Below are 24,134 nucleotides of genomic sequence, written 5' to 3' on the forward strand. Positions count from 1 at the left end.
AAAGGGCCGGGACAGGCTGTTCGTGAGGAAGGGGCCAGAGGTAGCCGGGGCAGGGTAGTGGCCCGCCGGTACCTAGGGTGCCCCGGATCACTGCAGGGGAGTGGACTCCCCGTTCCCGGCTGAGGAGAAAGAGGAAGAGAGTGGAGAGAGAAGCACCTGGCTGCAGGGAAAGAACAGGAGCTGCTGCACCGTGTGTGGGACACTAACACCCCCCGTACCGAAGGCTGCAGACACCGGCAATTCCTAGTTTACCAGTGACTCTGTGTGAAATACTTGTGAGTACGCCCGTGCCCTCGGGCACCGCACCGCAGCACTGCGCCCTGCTCCCTGCATATCCCCGAACGGGCCCCGGGACCAACTGCCCCTACCCACGGAGGGGTTAACATCCAAAGCTGCATCCCAACACCGTTCCCGGGAGTCCCGCACCTTCAACGCAGTGGTGGTGTCCACCATCACCACAAACCCGTGGGTGGCATCACAGACAATCTCCCTTACCTAACCCCTTTTTACTGTGGAGCCTGGGATCACAAACCGGGTCACACCACCGTGATACCCACAGAAGTGACCCCATAGCCCGGATCTGAGTACCATTGGTCCCCGGGCGACACATTTGGCGTCACGAACAGGATCGAACCCATCCAGTTACCTGGAGGAAGTGTGCCTTGTTCTGGACTGTCAGCTGTGCTCCGCTGCAAAAATTTTGAAAGTCGCCATCTTTGCCGCCATTTTGGTCGCGAAAATCTCCCGCCCAGCGCCTTCTTCCCCAAGCGGTGGGCGCGAAAAAGAGGCTCCGCCCCCTGAGAACGCGGGCGGAAGTGAAGCTCTGGAGGACCGGAAGTGAAAGGAAAACTTTAAAAGTTGCTAGAAGGACTGCTCCCGAGTACCAAGGGGGAGCAGGAGGAAGGAACTGCAGTTCATGTGACCAGGACTGTAAAGGCAGGGACGCCAGGACTTTGCCTAATTCCGTTCCTGGACAAGCAGTAGCCGTAACCCCGATGACATCTCACCCGGCTCCGGCAGTCCGCCCGGCCGCAACGGTGGTGGCACCCGATTGGAAGTCTGCCCCAGATGTGGCGCCAGCCGCTCCAAGGTATCCCGTCACAGCTGTGGAGCAGCCGGAGTGCACCTGCAGAGAGGAGGAGCAGGCCAGTGAGAGATGGAGCCCTCAGCAGTTAGCGAGGCCAGTTGTAGCCGGCACCGAGGGCATCCAAGTGGGCCTGGCTTCTGAGCAGGAGGCAGAGCACGGAACCCGTGCCCCGTACTGGGAGTGGTGGCAGCGGCAGTGGTAGTGGAGCATGGACGGCTACTCGCCAGTTTCAAGTTGACTGTTTTATGGACTGTCACCCCTGTTGAGCGTCCTCAAGTTCCCAGAGGAGGCCATCTGCACAGCAGGTGGGGGCGGCAGAACAGTTCAGAGTTGAAGAAAACGTACCTCCCGATGTGGGAAGATGTATGATTGTAATGTGTTGATTTTTTCCTTTTTCTAGTTTCAATAAATGTTGGCGCCCAGACAGCCCGAGGACGGGCTGTGTTTTACCAAGGGGGTGTGTGACGCCCTGGCAAAGCCAGGTTGTCACAGAAAGAGTTAATCCTCCTTGGTAACCTGATCCCACACCAGTGCAGCAGGACAAACCACATCCACCAGTGTGAGAACAAAACAGAGCAGGAGGAGAGGGGCTGGAGCAGAGTGTGTGGAGAGACAGACAGAAGAGGAGTCTGGAGTTGTAGCTCCCAGGCTGATAGAGAAGCGTGCTCCGTAAGGGCCGGGACAGGCTGTTAGGGAGGAAGGGGCCAGAGGTAGCCGGGGCAGGGTAGTGGCCCGCCGGTACCTAGGGTGACCCGGATCACTGCAGGGGAGTGGACTCCTCGTTCCCGGCTGAGGAGAAAGAGGAAGAGAGTGGAGAGAGAAGCACCTGGCTGCAGGGAAAGAACAGGAGCTGCTGCACCGTGTGTGGAACACTAACACCCCCCATACCGAAGGCTGCGGACACCGGCAATTCCTAGTTTACCAGTGACTCTGTGTGAAATACTTGTGAGTACACCCGTGCCCTCGGGCACCGCACCGCAGCACTGCGCCCTGCTCCCTGCATATCCCCGAACGGGCCCCGGGACCAACTGCCCCTACCCACGGAGGGGTTAACATCCAAAGCTGCATCCCAACACCGTTCCCGGGAGTCCCGCACCTTCATCGCAGCGGTGGTGTCCACCATCACCACAACCCGTGGGTGGCGTCACGGACAATCTCCCTTACCTAACCCCTTTTTACTGTGAAGCCTGGGATCACACACCGGGTCACGCCACCGTGATACCTACAGAAGTGACCCCGTGGCCCGGATCTGAGTACCCCTGGTCACCGGGCGACACAATCATACTGACCAGGAGAATCATACTGCCAGGTTAGTTTTATGGTAAAATGAACTCTGTAAATGAAAACCCAAGTAATTTAACTTTTTTAGCTATTTTGCCACACTTGTAATGGTAAGCAGGAACAAAATTCCATCACATGATAAAAGGATGATGTTGTTCACAAGTACAACGTATCCCGCAAAAAACAAACCCTCACATGGCTATATCGAAGAAAAAATAAAAAAAGTTATGGCTTTTTTAATAAGGGAAGGAAAAAAATGTAAGGGCAAAAATGAAAAATCACCCGGTCTAAGGGGTTAAAGGGTATTTCCTATTTTATAAAGTGATGATTATGGATGATAGAATACCTCAAATATTCTTCTTCGCGAATATTTTCCTAATACCTCGCCGCTATTCGACTATTCAATGCGCGATATAAGTCTATGGGAAGCCCGAACAGTTGCTATTCGGGTTTCCCATAGACTTACATCGCGCATCGAATATTCGCGAATAGTCGAATAGCGGCGAGGTATTCGGAAAATATATTCGCGAAGCCGAATAATCGAAGTATTCGATCATCCCTAGTGATGATGTATTGCCACCATTACTTTATCATAAATATGTTTTTGATTTTTGGGCAGTCTGCTATATTTGAAAATAAAGAAGAGGATGCCATGCTATACCAGACCTCCAGTCCCTTCAAGCTTATGGGGTTCTCACAGGTCACACCTCCTGACCTAATGGGTAACAACCAATCCAATCAATAAAATATCACAATAAAACATGAGAATTCTCAACTATCTAAAATTCTCCCTCAATCAGTGCATTATAAACAGAAGCTGAAGCTCACACAGTAGATTAAAGAGTGTTTATTTTAGACTTAGCTTGTAGGAGTCTCCAAAGTCCCCCGGCAAGGACCTACACATGGCTTCCAGTTCCACAAAGCATCATTTATACAAATATGTTTGGGAATAAAGAGATAAATGGTTTTCTTTACTGTATAAAACAGAAAAAAAAACAAATTCCTAGCAGTAGCCTAATTACAGGACTAATACCAAAGTGGTATGTAATGAGTTTCGGAAGTACAAAGGGAATTTGCAAAATATATCTTTAGTGTTTATTTTATTCAATGCTCAGTCTTTAAAGCTATAAAGGCGAAGGGTAAAGTTAAAATGTACTTGTGTGGTTATAGAAATTGCTGCTAACGGTAAGTGCTACAAACTATTTAGTATATGGGTATTGTAAATTCTCTACATGGAAATAAAGTATGCATTGGTGGCCAAGCCTTTGCTGGATGAAGGGATTGCTTCACTATATTGTAGAAGAGCAGATCTGTAGCCTAGTCCTAGAGAGCATCATGGCTCCTTTCCTCAGCTGAGGGAATGAAATAAGTCAGATGCTCAACAATCACACATTGACCGCCTTTAAAGAATAGCTTAATAATGTCTTCAGTTCTCACAAGAACATGACAATAGATTCAAGCTTTGAAATCATATTTTGAAAACCCAGCCAGGGACCATGCAATTTGGATGACCAGTTCAAGAGGTAAGTTCCCGATGGATTCTCTACTCCCCGCTCCCTTAGAAAGACAGATCTTCCCCTATACAAACCTGAAGGTAGAGACTAGTCAGTGTAGGAGACTGAGGAGAGGAAAAACTGCAGGAGACATGCCTTTTGGACTTAGATTCTCAAACAATACTTGAAAATATATACACAACACTTTTGGTTTTAGCTCCCGTTTTTATCAGCTGAACTCAGAAAAAGTCTTAGATCTTTATGTATATAAAAGGCCTTTTTCTCTCAAATATTGTTTGCAAATTTGTCTAAATCTGTGTTAGTGAGCACTTCACCTTTGCCGAGATTATCCATCCACCTCACAGGTGTGGCATATCAAGATGCTGATTAGACAGCATGATAATTGCACAGGTGTGCCTTAAGGTCCAGTCACACTAAGCAACTTACCAGCGATCCCAACAACGATAGGGATCGCTGGTAAGTTGCTAGGAGGTTGCTGGTGAGATGTCACACTGCGACGCTCCAGCGATCCCACCAGCAACCTGACCTGGCAGGGATCGCTGGAGCGTCGCTACACGAGTTGCTGGTGAGCTCACCAGCAACCAGTGACCAGCCCCCAGCGCCGCGTGGAAGATGCTGCGCTTGGTAACTAAGGTAAATATCGGGTAACCAACCCGATATTTACCTTGGTTACCAGCGCACGGAGCTACACGTGCAGAGAGCAGGGAGCAGCGCACACTGAGCGCTGGCTCCCTGCTCTCCTAGTTACAGCACACATCGGGTTAATTACCCGATGTGTGCTGCAGCTACATGTGCACAGAGCAGGGAGCAGCGCACACCGCTTAGCGCTAGCTCCTTGCTCTCCTAGTTACAGCACACATCGGGTTAATTACCCGATGTGTACTGCAGCTAAATGTGCACAGAGCAGGGAGCAGCGCACAATGCTTAGCGCTGGCTCCCTGCTCTCCTAGCTACAGCACACATCGAGTTAATTAACCCGATGTGTCCTGCAGCTACATGTGCACAGAGCAGGAGCCGGCACTGACAGTGAGAGCGGCGGAGGCTGGTAACAAAGGTAAATATCGGGTAACCAAGGACAGGGCTTCTTGGTTACCCGATGTTTACTGTGGTTACCAGCCTCCGCAGAAGCCGGCTCCTGCTGCCTGCACATTTAGTTGTTGCTGTCTCGCTGTCACACACAGCGATCTGTGCTTCACAGCGGGACAGCAACAACTAAAAAATGGCCCAGGACATTCAGCAACAACCAACGACCTCACAGCAGGGGCCAGGTTGTTGCTGGATGTCACACACAGCAACATCGCTAGCAACGTCACAAAAGTTGTTCGTTAGCAGCGATGTTGCTAGCGATGTTGCTTAGTGTGACGGGGCCTTTAGGATGGCCACAATAAAAGACCACTCTAAAATGTGCAGTTTTATCACACAGCACAATGCAACAGATGTAACAAGTTTTGAAGGAACGTGCAATTGGCATGCTGACTGTAGGAGTGTCCACTAGAGCTGTTGCCTGTGAATTGAATGTTAATTTCTCTACCATATGCCATCTCCAAAGACATTTCAGAGAATGTAGCTGTACATCCAACCGGCCTCACAACCGCAGGCCACGGCTAACCAGCCCAGGATCTCAACATCCAGCATCTTCACCTCCAACATCGTCTGAGACAGTCACCTGGACAGTTGCTGTAACAATTGGTTGCATAAACAAATGAAATGAGGCAGAAACCATCTCAGGGAAGCTCAACTATATGCCATCCTCATCAGGGTCTCCACCTTACTGCAGTTCATCATTTTACCTGACTTAAGTGGGCAAATGCTCACATTCTATGGCATCTGACACAATGGAGAGGTGTTCTCTTCACGGATGAATCCTGGTTTTCACTGTACAGGCACATGGCAGACTGGCAAATGGTGGTCCCACCAGATACTGACTAGTTTTCTGACCTCTCTGGACCCTCTGTAGCGCCTGGTCCCGCCAGATCCCAAGGGGGGGGCTCTCCCTCACATCTGCCCAGCCCCAGCATGGCCCCCATGTGCACTCCCGGTCCCAGTCCCCGGCAGCGACGTGCTTCCTCTTACCAGTCCCATGGCTCTGCAGGCTCTGCTCACTCCCGGGTCAGGCGTCCTGTTCCTGGAGCCGCTGCAGTCTCTTCCTGTCTCCCGTCCACACACAATTCTGCAGTGAGCAACTCTAGGATGCGCGAGAGGCCACGCCCCCTTTCTTAAAGCAGTAGTGCCTCATTTTCTGGAAGTGACCTCAGAGGCCACCTGTTACCTAAAGACTATTTAGGTTCACCTTCCCTGGCAGCAGGCGCCCGAGCAACGCTCCTACTAGAGCTCTGCTAGTGTGCCGTCTGTACCTTCCGGCCATACCCGCAGTGGACGTCACCGGCCATACCCGCAGTGGACGTCACCGGCCATACCCGCAGTGAACGTCTCCGTGACCACCTGCTGTGAACATCTCCGGTGCCTGCTGCGGACGTCGTACCCAAGCTACGCCTGGTCGTACAGAGACTCCTACCACCGGTTCCTGGCTGCCGTGCTTCTAGGCCTTCTGGGGAGGCACCGCACTGTTCCTGTATAGGGGTTCGCTGCTGGTCACCTTCTCAGGGGAGTCCGGGGCACGGTCCAGTGAGTCCACCTCCGGACGCTCGCCGCTCCTCGGAGAGCATAACACCCTCCTAATATTGAAAAACTGGATATTTTAGAGTGACCTTTTATTGTGGCCAGCCTAAGGCATAATCATAATGTCTAATCAACATCTTATATGACACCTGTGAGGAGGATTGGTTATCTCGGTAAATGAGAAGTGATCATTAACCCAGATATAGACAAAATTTGTGAACAATATTTGAGAGAAAAAGGCCTTTTGTGTAAATAGAAAAAGTCTTAGATCTTTGAGTTCAGCTCATGAAAAATGTGAGCAAAAACAAAAGTGTTGCTTTTATATTTTTGTTCAGTGTAAGTCTTCTCTGAAACATTGCAGATTTTCATACACGACTACAATAACGCAGACAGTGTCTGATTCATATTACCCATGGCTCAAGCACCATAACTCTTGTGTCAGGTTGCCTATAAATTACAAAATATTCCGTGTTGACTGCAGGAAGACAGATTTTTTTTTAATATATAATTTACCTTTGCCAGGAATTTGGAATTTTAAGCCAGAATTTAACTTGTCTATTAAATGTTGGAAATACAGTGTATATAAAGAAATAATAGATTTTGGACCTTAAAATGGTGTGAAATGGAAAATAATTTTAGAGGTGTGACAAACATGCAATAATATAGATCTATGATAATAGTAAAGAATAAAGATTTAGAAAAAAATATATATGGAGACATTTGGTTAGAAAAATAAAATCACATGCAATACATTGTATAAAGTGGGCAGACATTGTGTCACGCTCCCCGGGTCCTCACCCCCGCTCCCCGGCTCACCTGCCACGCTCCCCGCTCTCCAGCCTCCGGTGCCCGTCCGTCCCAGGTCCCCTGGTCTCCGATCCCGGCGCCCGACGGCTTCCCAGGCCCTGGCCGGCTCCCCTGCGTCCTCCTCGCAGCCTCCTTCCCTGGCTTCTGGCACCCGGGCGGCGCGCATGCGCATTAGGCGCGCGCGCGCGGTCACTGACCCTTTCTTAAAGGGCCAGCGTCCATTAACAGGAAATGAGGCTAAACAGGTACAGGGTATATAGGGGGTTATTGTCCAAGGGGGCGGGGCCTGATCTTCGTGTTTCCTAAGCTAGGAGTCAGGTCTCCTGGTGTTTCTGTGCATGTACTTACCTATCTCTCTCGTAGAGCCGTGCCTGCCTCGCCATCCAGTCCTGCCGTATCCCGAACCCCGAACGCTGTCCATCTGCCATCCTGACAGTCCGCACCATCCCGGATCCCTGCGGTGACTCATCACCTCGCTCCAAAGGTTCCGGACCCCGCCTGACATCATCTCGGCTTCCGAACCAGAGCTGCGTCACCCGGACTACCACCCGTGACTCCGTGGTCCCAGGGACTTCTCCGCTATACTCGTGTGCACGGACTGTTCTGCTGTTTATAGTGCTCCAGCTACCGGACTCTTTACTACCATCTAGGAGTTCGGCCCAGTGGATCCACCTCCTGGGTCTGCCCGTCCATCTGGCCCTGACAGTAAGATCAGGCCATGGATCCCGCTGCAGCACTAGCAGCCGTACAGGAGGAACTCCAACGCCAGCGTGAGACTCAGACCCGCATGCTGCAATTCATGTCTTCTGTGGACGCCCGCCTGAACACGCTACAAGCGGCAGTTACGACTTCGACATCCCGGGCTTCCACTAGTCAAGCCACGGCTCCCGCTCCTGTGGCGACTTCTTCAGATACCACCAGACTTCGGTTGGCTTCACCACCCCGGTACGCCGGAGACCCCAAGACCTGCAGGGGATTCTTAAACCAATGCTCCCTCCATTTCACGCAGCTGCCGCATTTGTTTGCCTCCGACCAAGCCAAGGTCGCCTTCATCATGTCCCATCTAGAGGGTGAGGCACTGGCGTGGATGAACCCCTTGTGGGAGAAGGGGGATCCTGTGACCACGAACATCCAGGACTTCCTGCAGGCATTCCGTGGTACCTTCGATGAGCCCGGACGCGCCTCCGCGTCTGCTTCGTCTCTTCTCCGCTTACGTCAGGGGACTCTGACGGTGGGTCAATACGCGATCCGGTTTCGCACCCTGGCCTCAGAACTAGGGTGGAACAACGAGGCCCTAACCGCCGCCTTCTGGGAAGGACTCTCAGGGCGAATTAAAGACGAGCTGGCGGGTCGTGACGTACCGACCACCCTAGATGCCCTAATTGCCCTAGCGACTCGAGTGGACATTCGCTTTCAGGAGCGATCCAAGGAAGCGTCCCGTGAGATACGTCCGGTACGGCATTCCCCTCCTCCGCAGAAACCCTCCGTACTTCAGTCATCGACAGCTGGGGCTCCCGTCCACGAGCCCATGCAGATCGACCGAGTGCGTCAGTCTGAACAACGTCGAGCAGAGCGGCTCGCCAAGGGTCTCTGCTTTTACTGCGGTGAGGGCACACACCTGCTACGCTCCTGTCCAGAGAGGCCGGGAAACTCCAAAGCCTAGGGTTGGTAGGAGAGGCCACCCTAGTTGCTGGGACTCTCTCTGACCCGGTTACATGGACAGTGCAAGTGACAACGGGAGAGACGCGGTTCACGGCTGATGCCTACCTCGATTCCGGGGCAGCAGGCAATTTCATCCAGCAGACCACGGTGGACAAGTACCGGGTGCCTGTTATTCCACTCGACAAGCCCCTAGTGATTGCCTCGGTGGATGGGAGACCCCTCTCTGACACCATCTCCTGGATCACCAGGCCGGTCGAACTGCGTATCGGTGCCCTTCACACCGAGAACATCGCTTTCTACGTCCTCCCACACATGTCCCACCAGATCCTGCTGGGACTTCCATGGTTGCGGACACACGAACCATCAGTCAGTTGGGGCACTGGCGAAATCACCTGATGGGGCTCTTCGTGTCATGAGAGGTGCCTAAAGTCCATACAACCCATCCGACGACCTCCGGTTCCAGAGAACCTACCGGGGCTGCCCTCGGCCTATTGGTCCTTTGCAGATGTTTTTGATAAAAAGGAATCCGAGGTACTGCCGCCACATCGCCCATACGATTGTGCCATCGACCTGCTCCCAGGAACAACACCACCACGAGGACGGATATATCCTTTATCTCCAGCCGAAACAAGGGCCATGTCTGCTTACATCTCAGAGAGCCTGGCAAGGGGGTTCATTCGGAGATCCTCCTCTCCTGCTGGAGCAGGCTTCTTCTTTGTCAAGAAGAAAGAGGGCGACTTACGCCCATGCATAGACTACCGGGGTTTGAATCAAATCACCGTAAAAAACAAGTACCCACTGCCGCTCATTCCCGAATTGTTTGACCGGCTTAGAGGAGCTCGTGTGTTCACCAAGCTGGATCTTCGGGGTGCTTACAATCTGGTACGCATCCGCTCTGGTGACGAATGGAAAACCGCGTTCAATACGCGCGATGGACATTATGAATACTGCGTGATGCCCTTCGGCCTGTGTAACGCTCCTGCCGTCTTTCAAGAACTGGTGAACGACGTGTTCCGGGACCTTCTCTACATCTGTGTGGTAGTGTATCTAGATGACATCCTTGTCTTCTCTCCGGACCTCCAAACCCACAGAGAAAACGTACAGCTGGTTCTACAAAGACTGAGAGAGAATCGTCTGTACGCAAAGTATGAGAAGTGTGTCTTTGAGCAGTCTTCTCTCCCCTTCCTGGGGTACATCATCTCTGATACCGGACTGCAGATGGATCCCAAGAAGGTCTCCGCCATTCTCAACTGGCCTCCTCCTTCTGGACTGAAGGCAATCCAACGCTTCCTGGGATTCGCCAACTACTACCGCCAGTTCATCCCTCACTTCTCTGCCTTGACTGCTCCTCTCTCCGCCCTGACTAAGAAGGAGGCTAATCCTAAGGACTGGTCACCTGCGGCTGACGCCGCGTTTGGCTCTCTGAAGCGGGCATTTGCCTCCTCTCCTGTACTTCACCGTCCGGAGTTAAACCGCCAGTTCACCTTGGAGGTGGATGCCTCCTCCTCAGGAGCCGGAGCAGTGCTCATGCAAAAGTCCTCCTCCGGGAAGATGGTGACTTGCGGATTCTTCTCCAAGGGCTTCTCAGCGCCTGAACGCAACTACACCATCGGTGACCGAGAGCTCTTGGCAGTCAAACTGGCTTTGGAGGAATGGCGCTACCTCCTGGAAGGGGCAGTGTACCCCGTGATTATTTACACGGACCACAAGAACTTGGAATACCTGCGGTCCGCTCAGCGACTGAACCCACGGCAAGCCAGGTGGTCCCTATTCTTTGCCAGGTTTGATTTCCAGCTCCACTTCCGACCCGCGGACAAGAATGTACGTGCTGATGCCTTGTCCAGGTCTTTCATGCCCATGGAGCAGGAGGAAGAGACTACCCAACCCATCATCTGTCCTAGCAAAATCATTCCGGTGGCCCCTGTCACCCTGGCCCAGATACCGCCTGGGAAGACCTATGTCTCCGAGGTAGACAGGGAAAAAGTGTTACACTGGGGTCATGCCTCGAAAACAGCCGGTCATGCTGGTCAGAAAAAGACATGGGGTGCGATTGTACGTCATTACTGGTGGCCATCCCTTCGCACGGACGTCGCTGCTTTTGTATCCGCCTGTTCCTCTTGTGCCAGGAACAAGACGCCCAAACACCTCCCATATGGCCGTCTTCTGCCTCTGCCGATACCGTCAGTTCCGTGGCAACACATAGCAATGGACTTTATTACGGACTTGCCATTGTCCTCCGGACACACAGTCATATGGGTCGTGGTGGACCGGTTCTCTAAAATGGCCCATTTCGTCCCTATGGCTGGACTGCCCTCTGCTCAGGAACTCGCGGACGCCTTTATACAACACATCTTCCGCTTGCATGGCTTCCCATTACACATCGTATCCGACAGAGGAACTCAGTTCACCTCCCGCTTCTGGAGGGCTCTCTGTAAACATCTGGGAGTGACTCTGGACTTTTCATCTGCATACCATCCTCAGTCTAATGGCCAGGTAGAGAGGGTCAATCAAATCTTGACCACTTTCCTACGTCACTATGTTAACGCCCATCACGACGACTGGTCCGCTCTTCTTCCTTGGGCTGAATTCTCCCACAACCACCACGTCAGTGAGTCCTCCTCCAGCTCTCCCTTCCATGTCGTTTACGGACTTCAGCCTTCCATCCCATTGCCTGTATCTCCTTCTTCGGATGTCCCTGCTGCAGATACAGTAGCCCGTGACTTTGCAACCATTTGGGACTCTGTCAAAGCGTCCCTTGGACGTGCTTCCCTGCGGATGAAAAGACACGCTGACAAGAAACGTCTGGACCCTCCGTGTTTCTCTCCTGGAGATCTCGTCTGGCTTGCTTCCCAGTACGTCCGCCTGAAGATACCATCATACAAGCTGGGCCCTCGCTACATCGGGCCGTTTAAAGTCCTCAACAAGATCAATGAGGTCTCCTACAAGCTACAGCTCCCGGCCACGATGAGGATACCCAACTCATTCCACGTCTCCCTGCTCAAGCCGGTTGTCCTTGGTCCCTTCTCCGCTGCTGCCAGTCCGGCTCCTCCACCTATTGCCGATGACGACATCTATGCGGTAAGGGATATCGTGGCCATGAAGACCGTACGAGGTCGACAGTTCTTCCTGGTGGACTGGGAAGGGTATGGTCCTGAGGATAGGTCCTGGGAGCCCAGGGAGAACGTGGGCACTCCTCTGATCCGTGCCTTCATGTCCCGGTTGCGGGGAGGGGGGCGTGGGGGGGGGGGTACTGTCACGCTCCCCGGGTCCTCACCCCCGCTCCCCGGCTCACCTGCCACGCTCCCCGCTCTCCAGCCTCCGGTGCCCGTCCGTCCCAGGTCCCCTGGTCTCCGATCCCGGCGCCCGACGGCTTCCCAGGCCCTGGCCGGCTCCCCTGCGTCCTCCTCGCAGCCTCCTTCCCTGGCTTCTGGCACCCGGGCGGCGCGCATGCGCATTAGGGCGCGCGCGCGGTCACTGACCCTTTCTTAAAGGGCCAGCGTCCATTAACAGGAAATGAGGCTAAACAGGTACAGGGTATATAGGGGGTTATTGTCCAAGGGGGCGGGGCCTGATCTTCGTGTTTCCTAAGCTAGGAGTCAGGTCTCCTGGTGTTTCTGTGCATGTACTTACCTATCTCTCTCGTAGAGCCGTGCCTGCCTCGCCATCCAGTCCTGCCGTATCCCGAACCCCGAACGCTGTCCATCTGCCATCCTGACAGTCCGCACCATCCCGGATCCCTGCGGTGACTCATCACCTCGCTCCAAAGGTTCCGGACCCCGCCTGACATCATCTCGGCTTCCGAACCAGAGCTGCGTCACCCGGACTACCACCCGTGACTCCGTGGTCCCAGGGACTTCTCCGCTATACTCGTGTGCACGGACTGTTCTGCTGTTTATAGTGCTCCAGCTACCGGACTCTTTACTACCATCTAGGAGTTCGGCCCAGTGGATCCACCTCCTGGGTCTGCCCGTCCATCTGGCCCTGACACATTGCTTTTGTACTACAATAGGTAGGCATTCGCATCACGCTAAGTTTTTACTAAACTATAAGACCATCTGCACAGTCTTTATCTCAAGTTTTTGAATCAGAAACTGAGCAGTACTTCCAAGTTTTTGAGGAAGATTTGGAGAGTCTCTGTTTAATTTCCGTTTGATGTCGTCTCCAAAACCTCCTAAAAATTCTGTATGCACAAACCCTAAACCAAATTATGATTAAAACAGTGGAAAATTCTCATTGCATTTTGTGTCTACACATTTTCTGTATTTTGCGTTACTGTTTTGTATTACTTTTGCAAAACTATAATTTCCACCAAACTTTGGAGCTGGATGTTACATAAGCTCCAGGTCTTTGGAGAGGAGACAGACTGTACGTCACCATAAAGTATACATGTGATGACTAAGTCCAAGCAAACTACTCACCTCAGCCTCGATTTCCAGCTGCCTCTTTTCAAGAAGTTTAGCCACCACAATGGCTCTGTGTTTTCCAGACCGTTTACAGCTAACAGCCCACTCACAAAGTAAAGTGACCACTGCTTCATCACTAGGAGGCACCTTTAAAAGATAAATAATATACCATAGTATAAATGTACAGCTCCTACATATTCCAAAGAAATTTTCAATCAGTAAACCAATAAAAAAGACAAAAAGTGAATGCAAAGGAGAGAATAGACAAAATCAAGATAAAGGATCCTGCCCATAAGAGCTTCCGATCTAAACAGGATGAGGGGACTACTACGAGTACAAAGGTTTACTTTTATCCAGAAGTCACTTGTACAGTGGAGGTGTAAGGAGATGGACTTGTTGTCGCATTCCCCCCTAACGACACTAGTCATGTTATTGTCATATCATGAAATGTGAATTATGTCTTGCATCATTTGGAAGTATTGTGTCATGTGAACTGTGCTATGTACAATGTTGCATGTGTTATGCCAACAGTAGGGCCCGACATAGTTAAGTATTGGGACTAGCCCGTAGTGGGGGTGGCTAGGATGCAGGAAAAGTGAAAGTTTCCTATGAAACATCAGACAGGGCCCAGCATGTGACTGGAACAGACCTAAAGTCTGGTTAGCCGACAAGCCTGCATGACATGGGTGTCCCTGCAGCTAGAGGAGACTGGAGCCGGATATAGCATGAGAAAGTGGTGATCAGAACATGGAATGATCCAACAGAGTCGCATCAGCGTAGTAACTGAGAGAATGAGTGACCGAGTGAGATGGGACACTCGGCAGCAAGGCCTTTGGCAGTTTCCAACTCTTGAAGGCAAGGGGCCCAGATGGAATAGAACGCGAGACAAAGGGGAGTACCCAAAGCAGAAATCCCATAGGCGTTAGTAAGCATGAATCTAGAGTCCGGCCGATTTGACAACCCATCTCTTTTAACCCTGCTGTTCTGTTCGCATTTGCTATATACTTGTACTGTTCCCGGGTCAATATGACCCGACCTATTAATTCTTGATTTTTAGCTACTCTAATTGTTTTATTTCAATACTTTTTTCATTGAAATACTGTATGTGAACATGGTTGATCATAAACAAATAAAAAATTTAAATTCAAACTTAATTATTTATTTTTTTTCATAAAAAGGTTACACAGTCTTTTTGCAATTATCTTCGATTGTTGACATTCTGCACACAAATAATAAAGAAGCTATACATTACTATTACTAAAACATGAAATTTAACTTTTTGAAAACAAATTTTATAAATCAACAAATGAAAAATCATAAAAACTTCAACCTTTTTAGAAAGAAAAAAGAATAAACTGAACATGTTCATGCGTTTTTACACTGAACACAATAATAAGACACTTGTCCTTTGCACAGATATTTTGAACATCCAGCACATGTCAGATTAGTCTTATTGTCACAGGAAGATGGAGAGAAGCTACATCTCTTCCTTTGTTTGCTGGTAGCTGTGCTGGTGGAGGCCGTGGATGTGGAGTCTCTTTCTTGAGCACGCTGGACACTTTTTACAATGGCTGTTGCTCCATCACTTCTGGGGGTCACTTTTCTGCTCTCAATATATGGCCTCACCAGGGATTTTCCCAATTCCTCAAGAAATAATCTTCTTTTATGCAGCTTATTTCGGTTCCAATCAGGGTCGATTTCTCTCCATAAGACAAATGCATTGTATGCAGAAACGTCCAGTATGTTATAAAATAAAATCATTGGCCACCGATTGGTTTTGCGTTTGCATGTATATGTTGATATTGCTTGGTCTAAAGTATCAACTGCTCCCTTTGTGGTATTATAATCCAAAATAATGTCAGGCTTTCTGTCTTCTCTATCACTTACGACATTGTCATGGTGCATTGTGCTCATTAGAATTACCTGTTTGTTTTTTTTGGAACATAATGAACAACAGTTGTTTTTTCAGAAAAATAAAAAGTAGAACTGTACACCTCTCTCTTGCTAAGGATACCTTGCGGTAGTTCAGGTTTGTTTTTTCTCATAGTACCCAGCATGGTAAGATGTTTTTTCTTCAACATCTGGCCTAGTTGATAGGATGTAAAAAAGTTGTCACATGTGACACTTTGTCCTTTTAGTCCATGAGTCAAATCTAGAACAACACGCATACCCTGATTTTTTTCAGGTCTTTCATCAGGGGTTTTTCCTGTATACACCATTTTGAGATGAAGTACACATAAAAAAACATAACTTTTGCAGTCAGAAATAATCAGAGACGTGTAGAACAGTATAAAATGCTATCGGGTCATATTGACCCGAACAGTACAAGTGTAACAATCAGTGTGTAGCAAAAAGTAAACAAAAAAAAAAAAGAAAAGCAAAAAAAAAAATGTAGAGCTCCACAAATGAGGAGAAGTCAAGGAACCACTAGTTTCAAATCCTCATTAAAAAAAATCTGCAGGGTCTCAAAAATCATTTCGGGTCATATTGACCCGAACAGTACATCAGGGTTAAGAGGAGAACAAGACACGGAGGTGCAGCAAAGAAAAAATTAGTCTCACGAACTGTACTGTGATGTTGAGCTGGGTGGTAGTGAAACGAACAGGAGTAGTGAGGACAGGAACAACTAAGATGGAGGGGCTGAAGAGATTGTTGGTGAATAAGCTTTGTGTTGATAATGAAATGTACAAGAAGACATGCCCGCTATGTCATGTGTAGAGTTACAATAAAGATACAGTGAAGTAAAAGAGATTTTAAAGAACTTTTCATCTCCTTTAGCAAACCGGTTAACAAGTGGTCTTGGCCGGTGATACTCATTGGCAACATACGGGCAGCATGGGGGTACTGCCCTTATGACACAAGAACACACACCCAGCCAAGACCACATCTTTGATGTGGTGTGCCGGGGCATAAGAGATCGGTACCTCCCCCATGACTACCACCACACGTCATGCTACATAAGCATAGATGCAAAGTAATTGTCAGTAAGGCGGGCTTTGCGCGTTGCGACATCGCAGGTGCGATGTCGGTGGGGTCAAATCGAAAGTGACGCACATCCGGCGTCGCTCTCGACATTATAGTATGTGAATCCTTTTACATACGATTAACGAGCACAAAAGCATCGTTATCATATGATCGGTGTAGGGTCCGACATTTCTATAATTTTACAGCACCGACAGGTACGATGTTGTTCCTCGTTCCTGCGGCAGCACACATCGCTGTGTGTGAAGTCACAGGAGCGAGGCACATCACCTTACCTGCGTCCCGGCTGCAATGAGGAAGGAAGGAGGTGTGCAGGATGTTTACGTCCCGCTCATCTCCGCCCCTCCGCTTCTATTGGCCGCCTGCCGTGTGACGTCGCTGTGACGCCGCACAACCCGCCCCCTTAGGAAGGAGCACGTTCACCGGCCAGAGCGACATTGCAGGGCACTAGATATCACAAGATATCGCTGCTGCGACGGGGGTGGGGACTATCGCGTTCGACATCGCAGCATCGGCTTGCGATGTCGCAACGTGCAAAGCCCGCCTAAGGCTAGGTTCACACTTATACAGATCTCTACCATCTAGCACTAGGTTAGGGCTTCAACTGAATCACCAAAAAACTTTACTTTGATGGGAACCCGAATAGAGCCTCAACGGTTTTGTGAATGGCAGAAAAAGACAGGTATGAAAAGGACAAGTCAGAGGCCTGATTGTGTCTGGAGTATATGGCTAATACACAATTTACAGAGCTGTGGCACCCTTAGGGCTCCATGACACCTTCAATCAGCTGATTGTGGGGATTCCGAGAGCTACACTCTACCAATCTGATATTGATGATAAATTGGTCATTAGTATTAAAGAGCTGGAAAATACCATTAGGGATCATCAGAGTGAATCAGATTGATTATCATAATTCCATATGGCTCAAACTCTGATCAGAGTTTGAGTCACATGTCCATTTATTGTGATCACATTATCTTGCATGAGAAAATCATATCACAAGTGCGAAGAGAACTTAATTTATCCATATTCTCCATTGTCTGTGTTGGCATAAAGTGATGCGGACCAACAGCGGCTGCTGATAGGCTGTAGGGCTCATGTGACATCACGCAAGCACCAGAGGAGAGTACAGGCTGTTGATTTTTAAGAAGGGGGAATACAGCAATTGTGAAGAGTTTGTGGAATGTGTGGAAAAGCCTTTTAATTATAGTAATCTAGTAATTGATACATAGATATATTAATCCCCTGATTGACTGTAGTGGTCTCCTGAGAGATGAAGCCAGTATGAGAAAAAGGTAACACATTAGTAGTGATGTTGCGGTGTATTTATATTTATTCTTAACCCTTCTATGGGTCTATCTGTCTCAAATCAGTGGACAACCTCCCGTAACAAACATTGTGTTAATTACTTGTTTTGCCTAAACCACTTTACATCACTTGAATTATTTTTTGAACTGGGAATACTGCCCCATAGGTTGCACATGATCCATAAACTCCAATACTCATTTCAGCTTTTAACAGTAGAAGTCCCAGAGAGGGGTCATTTAACATTTCTACCTTTGGAACCCAAAAACGGGTCGAATGACCTGAAGGATTTTAGATAACTTCCTATAATCCCCGTCTTTTGTTCTGTAATTAAGGCCATTACTGTCGCACCACAGGAGGTTGTGGTTTTCCATTGAGGTTAGCCATTTAGTTTCTAGTTAGTTCTCTTCAGTTTATTGTATGTCATTGGACCCTCTTTCGGGGCTTCAGGGGGGAGCTCGAAATTTCTGGGACTTCTAGTGTTAATGAGAACATCTTGGGAAGAAGAATGGATTTAGGTCATGGCTTAATGTGTAAATATTATTATTATTTTCAAAACATTGAATTAGTGAAATATATTGGGTAATCAGTTTACATTCTGTAAATTTGGAATCTGTTTATTCTCTCTGTAAATGACAAAGTGGCCGGTTGGTGGAAATTCCCTGTGTGACATTTCTCTCTTCTGCAATAGAAGAAATTCCGTTGCTGTAATGACTCAGATGTTACTGACATGAGTACCCCGCGAGGAAGAGAAAGTGAGGACTGCATCGTTTATAGCACTCAGGTACATTACTCATCCCTAGCTTCAATCTTTTAAATGGACAGTCCCTTTTAAACTTAAATCCTACTGTTTGCCGCCTACAGAATGTTTTTATTGTGGTTATGACATGTAGTGTAGTTACAGGTAATATGACGATGCAAAGCAATGGGCGCCCTGATATTGATTCATTGTTTTTTTCAAAGCGGCTTTTTAAACAAAAACGAAAAGATGAAACCAAATATTGACGAAGTCTTACATGTGGGATTTGTCTCTTAAAGGGGATATATGAAATAAAAATGTCTCTTATTTTTCCTGAAAGAGTGTGAAAGACAGTTATTCACTGGTTTTTCCTTTATTTGACAAAATTACTACTCTTTGTGTATAAAAAGAGCAACGTCCACTGATGTCACGTTGACAGATGGCATCTTATTTTCTGTTTTGCTCTGTTGGTGAGGCGTGACTACCGAAGTCATGCTGATCTGATTGACAGCCGACTCCCTGCTGGCCAAATGTGGGAAAGTGGCTGTCGCGCCCCGTCGTCTGAGAAGAAGAAGAGGTGCTTGGTTGACATGGTACAGCTAAATCGCTTGCAGCCAATGACCGCTCTGTACTGGCATCGGAATTAAAAAGTAGATGTTAGTTCCCTTTGTGAGCAACTACCTTCCTGTTAGTTTATAGGCACATAGTAAAAGAAAAAGAAAAATCTCAGACAATCGTTTTAAGACTATTCACTTCAATGACATAAACTTCAGGAAGAAACATTTCACTAACCTCTTGAGGACAAGCCACCAGGATTTTCCTATAAAAACTAAAGCCAGGGCTATACTGGAGCTATCATGCTGATTCTATACATAACTTTAGATATGAGATTGGATAAATACTTTCTGAATTATAGGCAAGTAAAGTTTGTGAAATTCACTGTTATTTAAAGGATAGGTCCAATGGAATATACAGCTCTGGCAAAAATTAAGAGACCACTGCAAAATTGTCCATTTTTCTGATTTTTCTCTTTATGGGTATATTTTTGAGTGAAATGTAAATTGTTCTTTTATTCTATAAACTACTGACATGTGTCCAAATTTCCAAGCAATACATTTTTTATTTATTTTCTGAAAATGAGAAATGGTCAATATAACAAAAAACAATGCATTGGTTTCCGACCTCAAATAATAAAAAGAAAACAAGTTCATAATCATTTAGAAACAACAATAATACTAATAATGTTTTAACTCAGGAAGAGTTTAGAAATCAATATTTTGTGAAATAACCATGATTTTTAATCACAGCTTTCATACGTCTTGGCATGCTTTCCACCAGTCTTTCACACTGATTTTGGGTGACCTTATGCCACTCATAGTGCAAAAATGTAAGCAGTTCTTTGTTTGATGGTTTGTGACTATCCATCTTCCTCTTGATTACATTCCAGAGATTGTCAATGGGGTTCAGGCATGGAGATTGGGCTGGCCATGACAGGGTTTTGATGTGGTGGTCCTTCATCCACACATTGATCGACCTAGCTGTGTGGCATGGCGCATTGTCCTGCTAGAAAAACCAGTCCTCAGAGTTGGGGAACATTGCCTGAGCAAAAGGAAGCAACTGTTTTTCCAGTATAACCTTGTATGTGGCTTGATTCATACGTTCTTCGCAAAGTTTAATCTGCCCAATTCCAGCCTTGCTCCATTTTTTATGGGTTTAATAGAGAAAAATCATTGTTTTTACTCCCTTTACCAATCCCCAGAAATAATCTGATCGCTCTATTGTAAGGGTCGTTACGATGACAAGGATACCAAATATGTCTACATTTGCTGATTTGTGATGTTTACGCTTTTTTAAGGAGCGCATTAACAATTACTTAAATCTAAATTTTTTTAATAATGTTTTGTAATTTTATTAGAAGAAAAAAATCTCTTATTCTCCCTCTGGAATACAGCACATAGAGATGCATTGCTCTGTACAATTGGATCTCTATGTCAAGTGCACGCTGCTTGTGGAGTCTGCACTACAGGTTCCTGTACTGAAAATTCTCCCTGTAACATCACAAAAATCTTTGGCTCAACAGCTAAGGCTCCTGCTAAAATATTTGAGAGATTATGTATGTATATACATATATATATTTTTTTTCAAAAACACTTTATAGACCAACTCACCTGTCAGAGCTCATGTCAAATAATACGTCTGTTTTTTCTTTGTTGCACAGTTCCAGACTGGAAGAACATCCAGGGAATAGTGAAAAATATTACAGAGCTCATGACAGTAAGTGCAAAATACACGCAGTAGCGGACTACGCGTTTTGGCGGTAGCAACCGCCTTCTTCGCGGTCCCAACCCAAAACTCAGATGGATACTAGTTAGACACTATCTTTTACTCCCACCTGGATTCTCCTTGTATTTGCTAGATCCATTCATCTGTTTAAATATATTATATATATATATATATATATATATATATATATATATATATATATACACACACACACACACGAGTAGTCGGGTCTGTAGTCTGAGGGTCAGTCTAGGAGCCCCTGTGTAATCTTACCTGTGCAATACCCTGTGATATACTGTATATATTATTATATATAGCTGAATAATCTGTTTCTGGGTTTCTTGCCTGCGATATAGGTCAAGATTACCAAATCCTTTTATACCTCTAATTATAGGCAGTGGCTCAATGGTAGAGCTGCTGCCTATAGACAAGGAGTGCATGAGTTCTACTCCTGAGAAAGCAGAGGAAAAATTAATATATGCACTACAATGAGAGTTACTTTATGCACTGCACCAAGAGGAGGAGCCGGGACAAGATTAGTGAATAGCACTCCAATTGGGCATTCCGGTTGAAAGTTGGGAGCCATGCATACTACTAGAAATCAAACACACTTCTAAATATGAACACTTTAGGTTGGATTAAAACAACTCACACATCGTCTATGCGGATTTTCCTGAGTTTTTTGGGGGTTTTTTTGTTTTTTTTTAAGGTAAAAAACAGCATCCTGATGTTTACACACAAATGGGGTTAGGAAATTAGTAAGAAAATGCATTGAAATTCTGTCACAGATTGCAGAAAAATATGGAAGTCAATGTTGTATGCCAATTAGAGATTAGCAAACCTGTGGAAGTTTGGGTTCACCGGGATCAGCCGCATTTTATATAAAGTTCAATTTAGGACCCGGACTTGTCCTGAACCCAAATGGAAGTCATTGATTGTACAGTTGAGCTCTCCGCCCGCGATAAATAGAGGGAGTTGTTTTTACCCCCAGTGAGAGCTATTCAGAGACTGCAAGAACCTTGCATTGGGTCAAGCATTTTGTGTACCCGAACACCTCGATGCTCACCCGAATGGTCAGCATACATACATCAACAGAACTCCTACTTCGAACACTGATTTTTTTTAAAAGTCTGTGTTCGGTATGAACCCTGAACATTACAGTTCAGGTTAACACATCTCTAATGCCAATGTATATACTATTAATAATAAGCGGGCCCCTGGATGTGTGGATTCGCTGAGATCAGCTGGAGTTTAAAAAAAATAAATAAATAAACGGTTTGGGACCCAAACGTGACCCCGGAGGCCAAAAATGTGGATAGGGAATAAAACATAAATAAACATAAAATAATGAAAATAATGTGGGTTCCCATCTATTTTTGATAACCAGTGCAGGCAAAGCAGACAACTGCAGGTTGTAACCCTTAACTGTCTGATTTATCTTGGCTGGTTATTCAAAATAGAGAGGATAAATAACTAAAAAAAAATGGTTTGGGCTCATCCCTATTTTTTATAAGCAGCCAAAGTAAAGCAGGCAGATGAGAGCTGGTATTAGTAAGCTGGGAAGGTTCATGGTTATTCGGCCCCTCCTAACCTAACAGTATCAGCCAACAGCCGCCCCAGAAGTGGCACATCCTTCAGATCCGCCAATTCTGGCACTTTGCCGAGCTCTTCCTGATTGCCTGGTGCGATGTCAATTGGGGTAATACTTTCTGGGTGACTTCAGGTGTGAATTTAATTACAGCTGGCATCTACCCCAATGGTTAGTGATGGATTGGCGATCAGACACCCCTCTTACTAACTCGGCAAGTTTAGAGTTGAAAAAAAAACACAGACACAGGAGAAAAAAAATATTTGAATAAAAACACTCCCCCACACTGCATCGTTCACCAATTTATTAATTTTAAAAAATACTTAATGTTCTAATCCAATGGTGAATAAAGATCCCTCCATACTACCTCATTCACCAATTTATTACTTCAAAAGAAATCCTGTAAGTTTCAACATAAGGCCTAAGCCAATCGGCGAGAAAATCGGTGCGAGTGGAGTGCGATAAAACATTGCATTTCCCTCGGACCAATATTAGCCTGTGTGTCAGCACACATGAGCGATTATTTTCTCAGCCCTAATCGGACCGAGAAAGCAATCGCAGCATGCTGCGATTGTAACGGGAGGCTCTTTTCTCTTGCACCCATTCAAGTGAATGGGGCGAGAGAAAAATCGCACTGCACTCGCAGTACACCGGTGTACCGCGCGTGCAGAGCAAGAATCGCAATAGCCAGCTACGGAGGGAAGAGGGAGATAAATCCCTCCCCTCCTCCGTGGCGGCCTGCCCCTCCGCAGCACTGGTCCGCCCTTCCCAATTGCCGGCCCGCCCCCCGCAGCTGAGGTCCGCTCGCAGGGTCGGACCTCAGACGCAGGGATACTCGCATGACACTCAGCTCCTGCTGTACTGCCAGCGCGAGCCGAGTCTCATGCGAACATCGCAGTAGTGCCCCGTGTGGCCCCGGCCTAAACCAGACTGTATTGTCCCACAACACCCATCGATTCCTATAGATCGTTGTTAAGAGAACTTTATTAGAACGATGCTCTATATATCACTGCCGTAATTTTTCATGAGCATTGACGTTAGTCAGGCCACACTTCCCTTGAGCTATCATCTCCCTCACTCGTATGACGCTGCATTCTGTTCCATTTAACTCCTGTCAATCTGTCTGATGAAGATATGAGTTATAGACTGAAACGCTCCTGTTTATTTCATAGATTGTATCCACCAATAAAACTAGTTATTTACTTTGATTGGTGTGGAAGTGCCACATTTATTTTTTGTACATGTCTCAAAAAGGTAGCTATGAAAGATGTTGTGTCAACACCTGAAATAAAGGGTTGGATGATTATCTCAAATCAAATGATATCATTGATCAATGGTTTAAAAAAGTTGAGCGAATCTAGTAAAATTCAAATTTTGCTCCAATTTCGTTAAGAAATTCAATTTGTATTTTATTTATTTGATGTTAATCAATATGTGCTGACTGCCAGTAAAAGAAGTTGAAATAATTAAAAAGAGTATTATATATCGTGGGCAGGGGCAACATATCAATAGTACAGACTATGCAGTCGCACAGGGGCCCAAGAGGTAAGGGGGCCCTTTTATACCACCAAAGGAGGCGGAAATGTGCGTTATAATGAGTCGATGACTACAAAGAGCCCATATATTGTTCTTGCACAAGGACCTCTTCTGTGTCCCCTCCTGATTGGGGGTCACTTTTAATAGATTGCTTTCCTGCAGTTTGAATCTGATGCCAGGACTTCTGTTTTTTACTGTTCGCTTCTGTCTTGTACAACCATCTATGCAGTTAGTGTATATGATGAAACACAGTAATGGGGGGCTTAGTTCAGAATTGGCTCAGTACTGCGCTATCCAGTTCTGCTGCTCTGTTTCTTTATAGGAGCAG

The 24,134-nt window shown here is 47.1% G+C and overlaps 1 protein-coding gene across 3 annotated transcripts in view; it reads right to left on the reverse strand.

Annotated features, from left to right (window-relative positions):
• MED12L (mediator complex subunit 12L) overlaps positions 1–24,134 on the reverse strand; it is a 1,012,447-nt gene that overhangs the window by 821,415 nt on the left and 166,898 nt on the right. For all 3 annotated transcript variants that reach the window (XM_075340741.1, XM_075340740.1, XM_075340739.1), the window contains exon 12: positions 13,389–13,520. In XM_075340741.1, the coding sequence (XP_075196856.1) occupies positions 13,389–13,520 (132 nt within the window). The remainder of the gene's footprint in view (positions 1–13,388; positions 13,521–24,134) is intronic.

This window comes from Anomaloglossus baeobatrachus, chromosome 3 (assembly GCF_048569485.1).
Source record: "Anomaloglossus baeobatrachus isolate aAnoBae1 chromosome 3, aAnoBae1.hap1, whole genome shotgun sequence".
Taxonomy (NCBI): Eukaryota; Metazoa; Chordata; class Amphibia; order Anura; family Aromobatidae; genus Anomaloglossus; species Anomaloglossus baeobatrachus.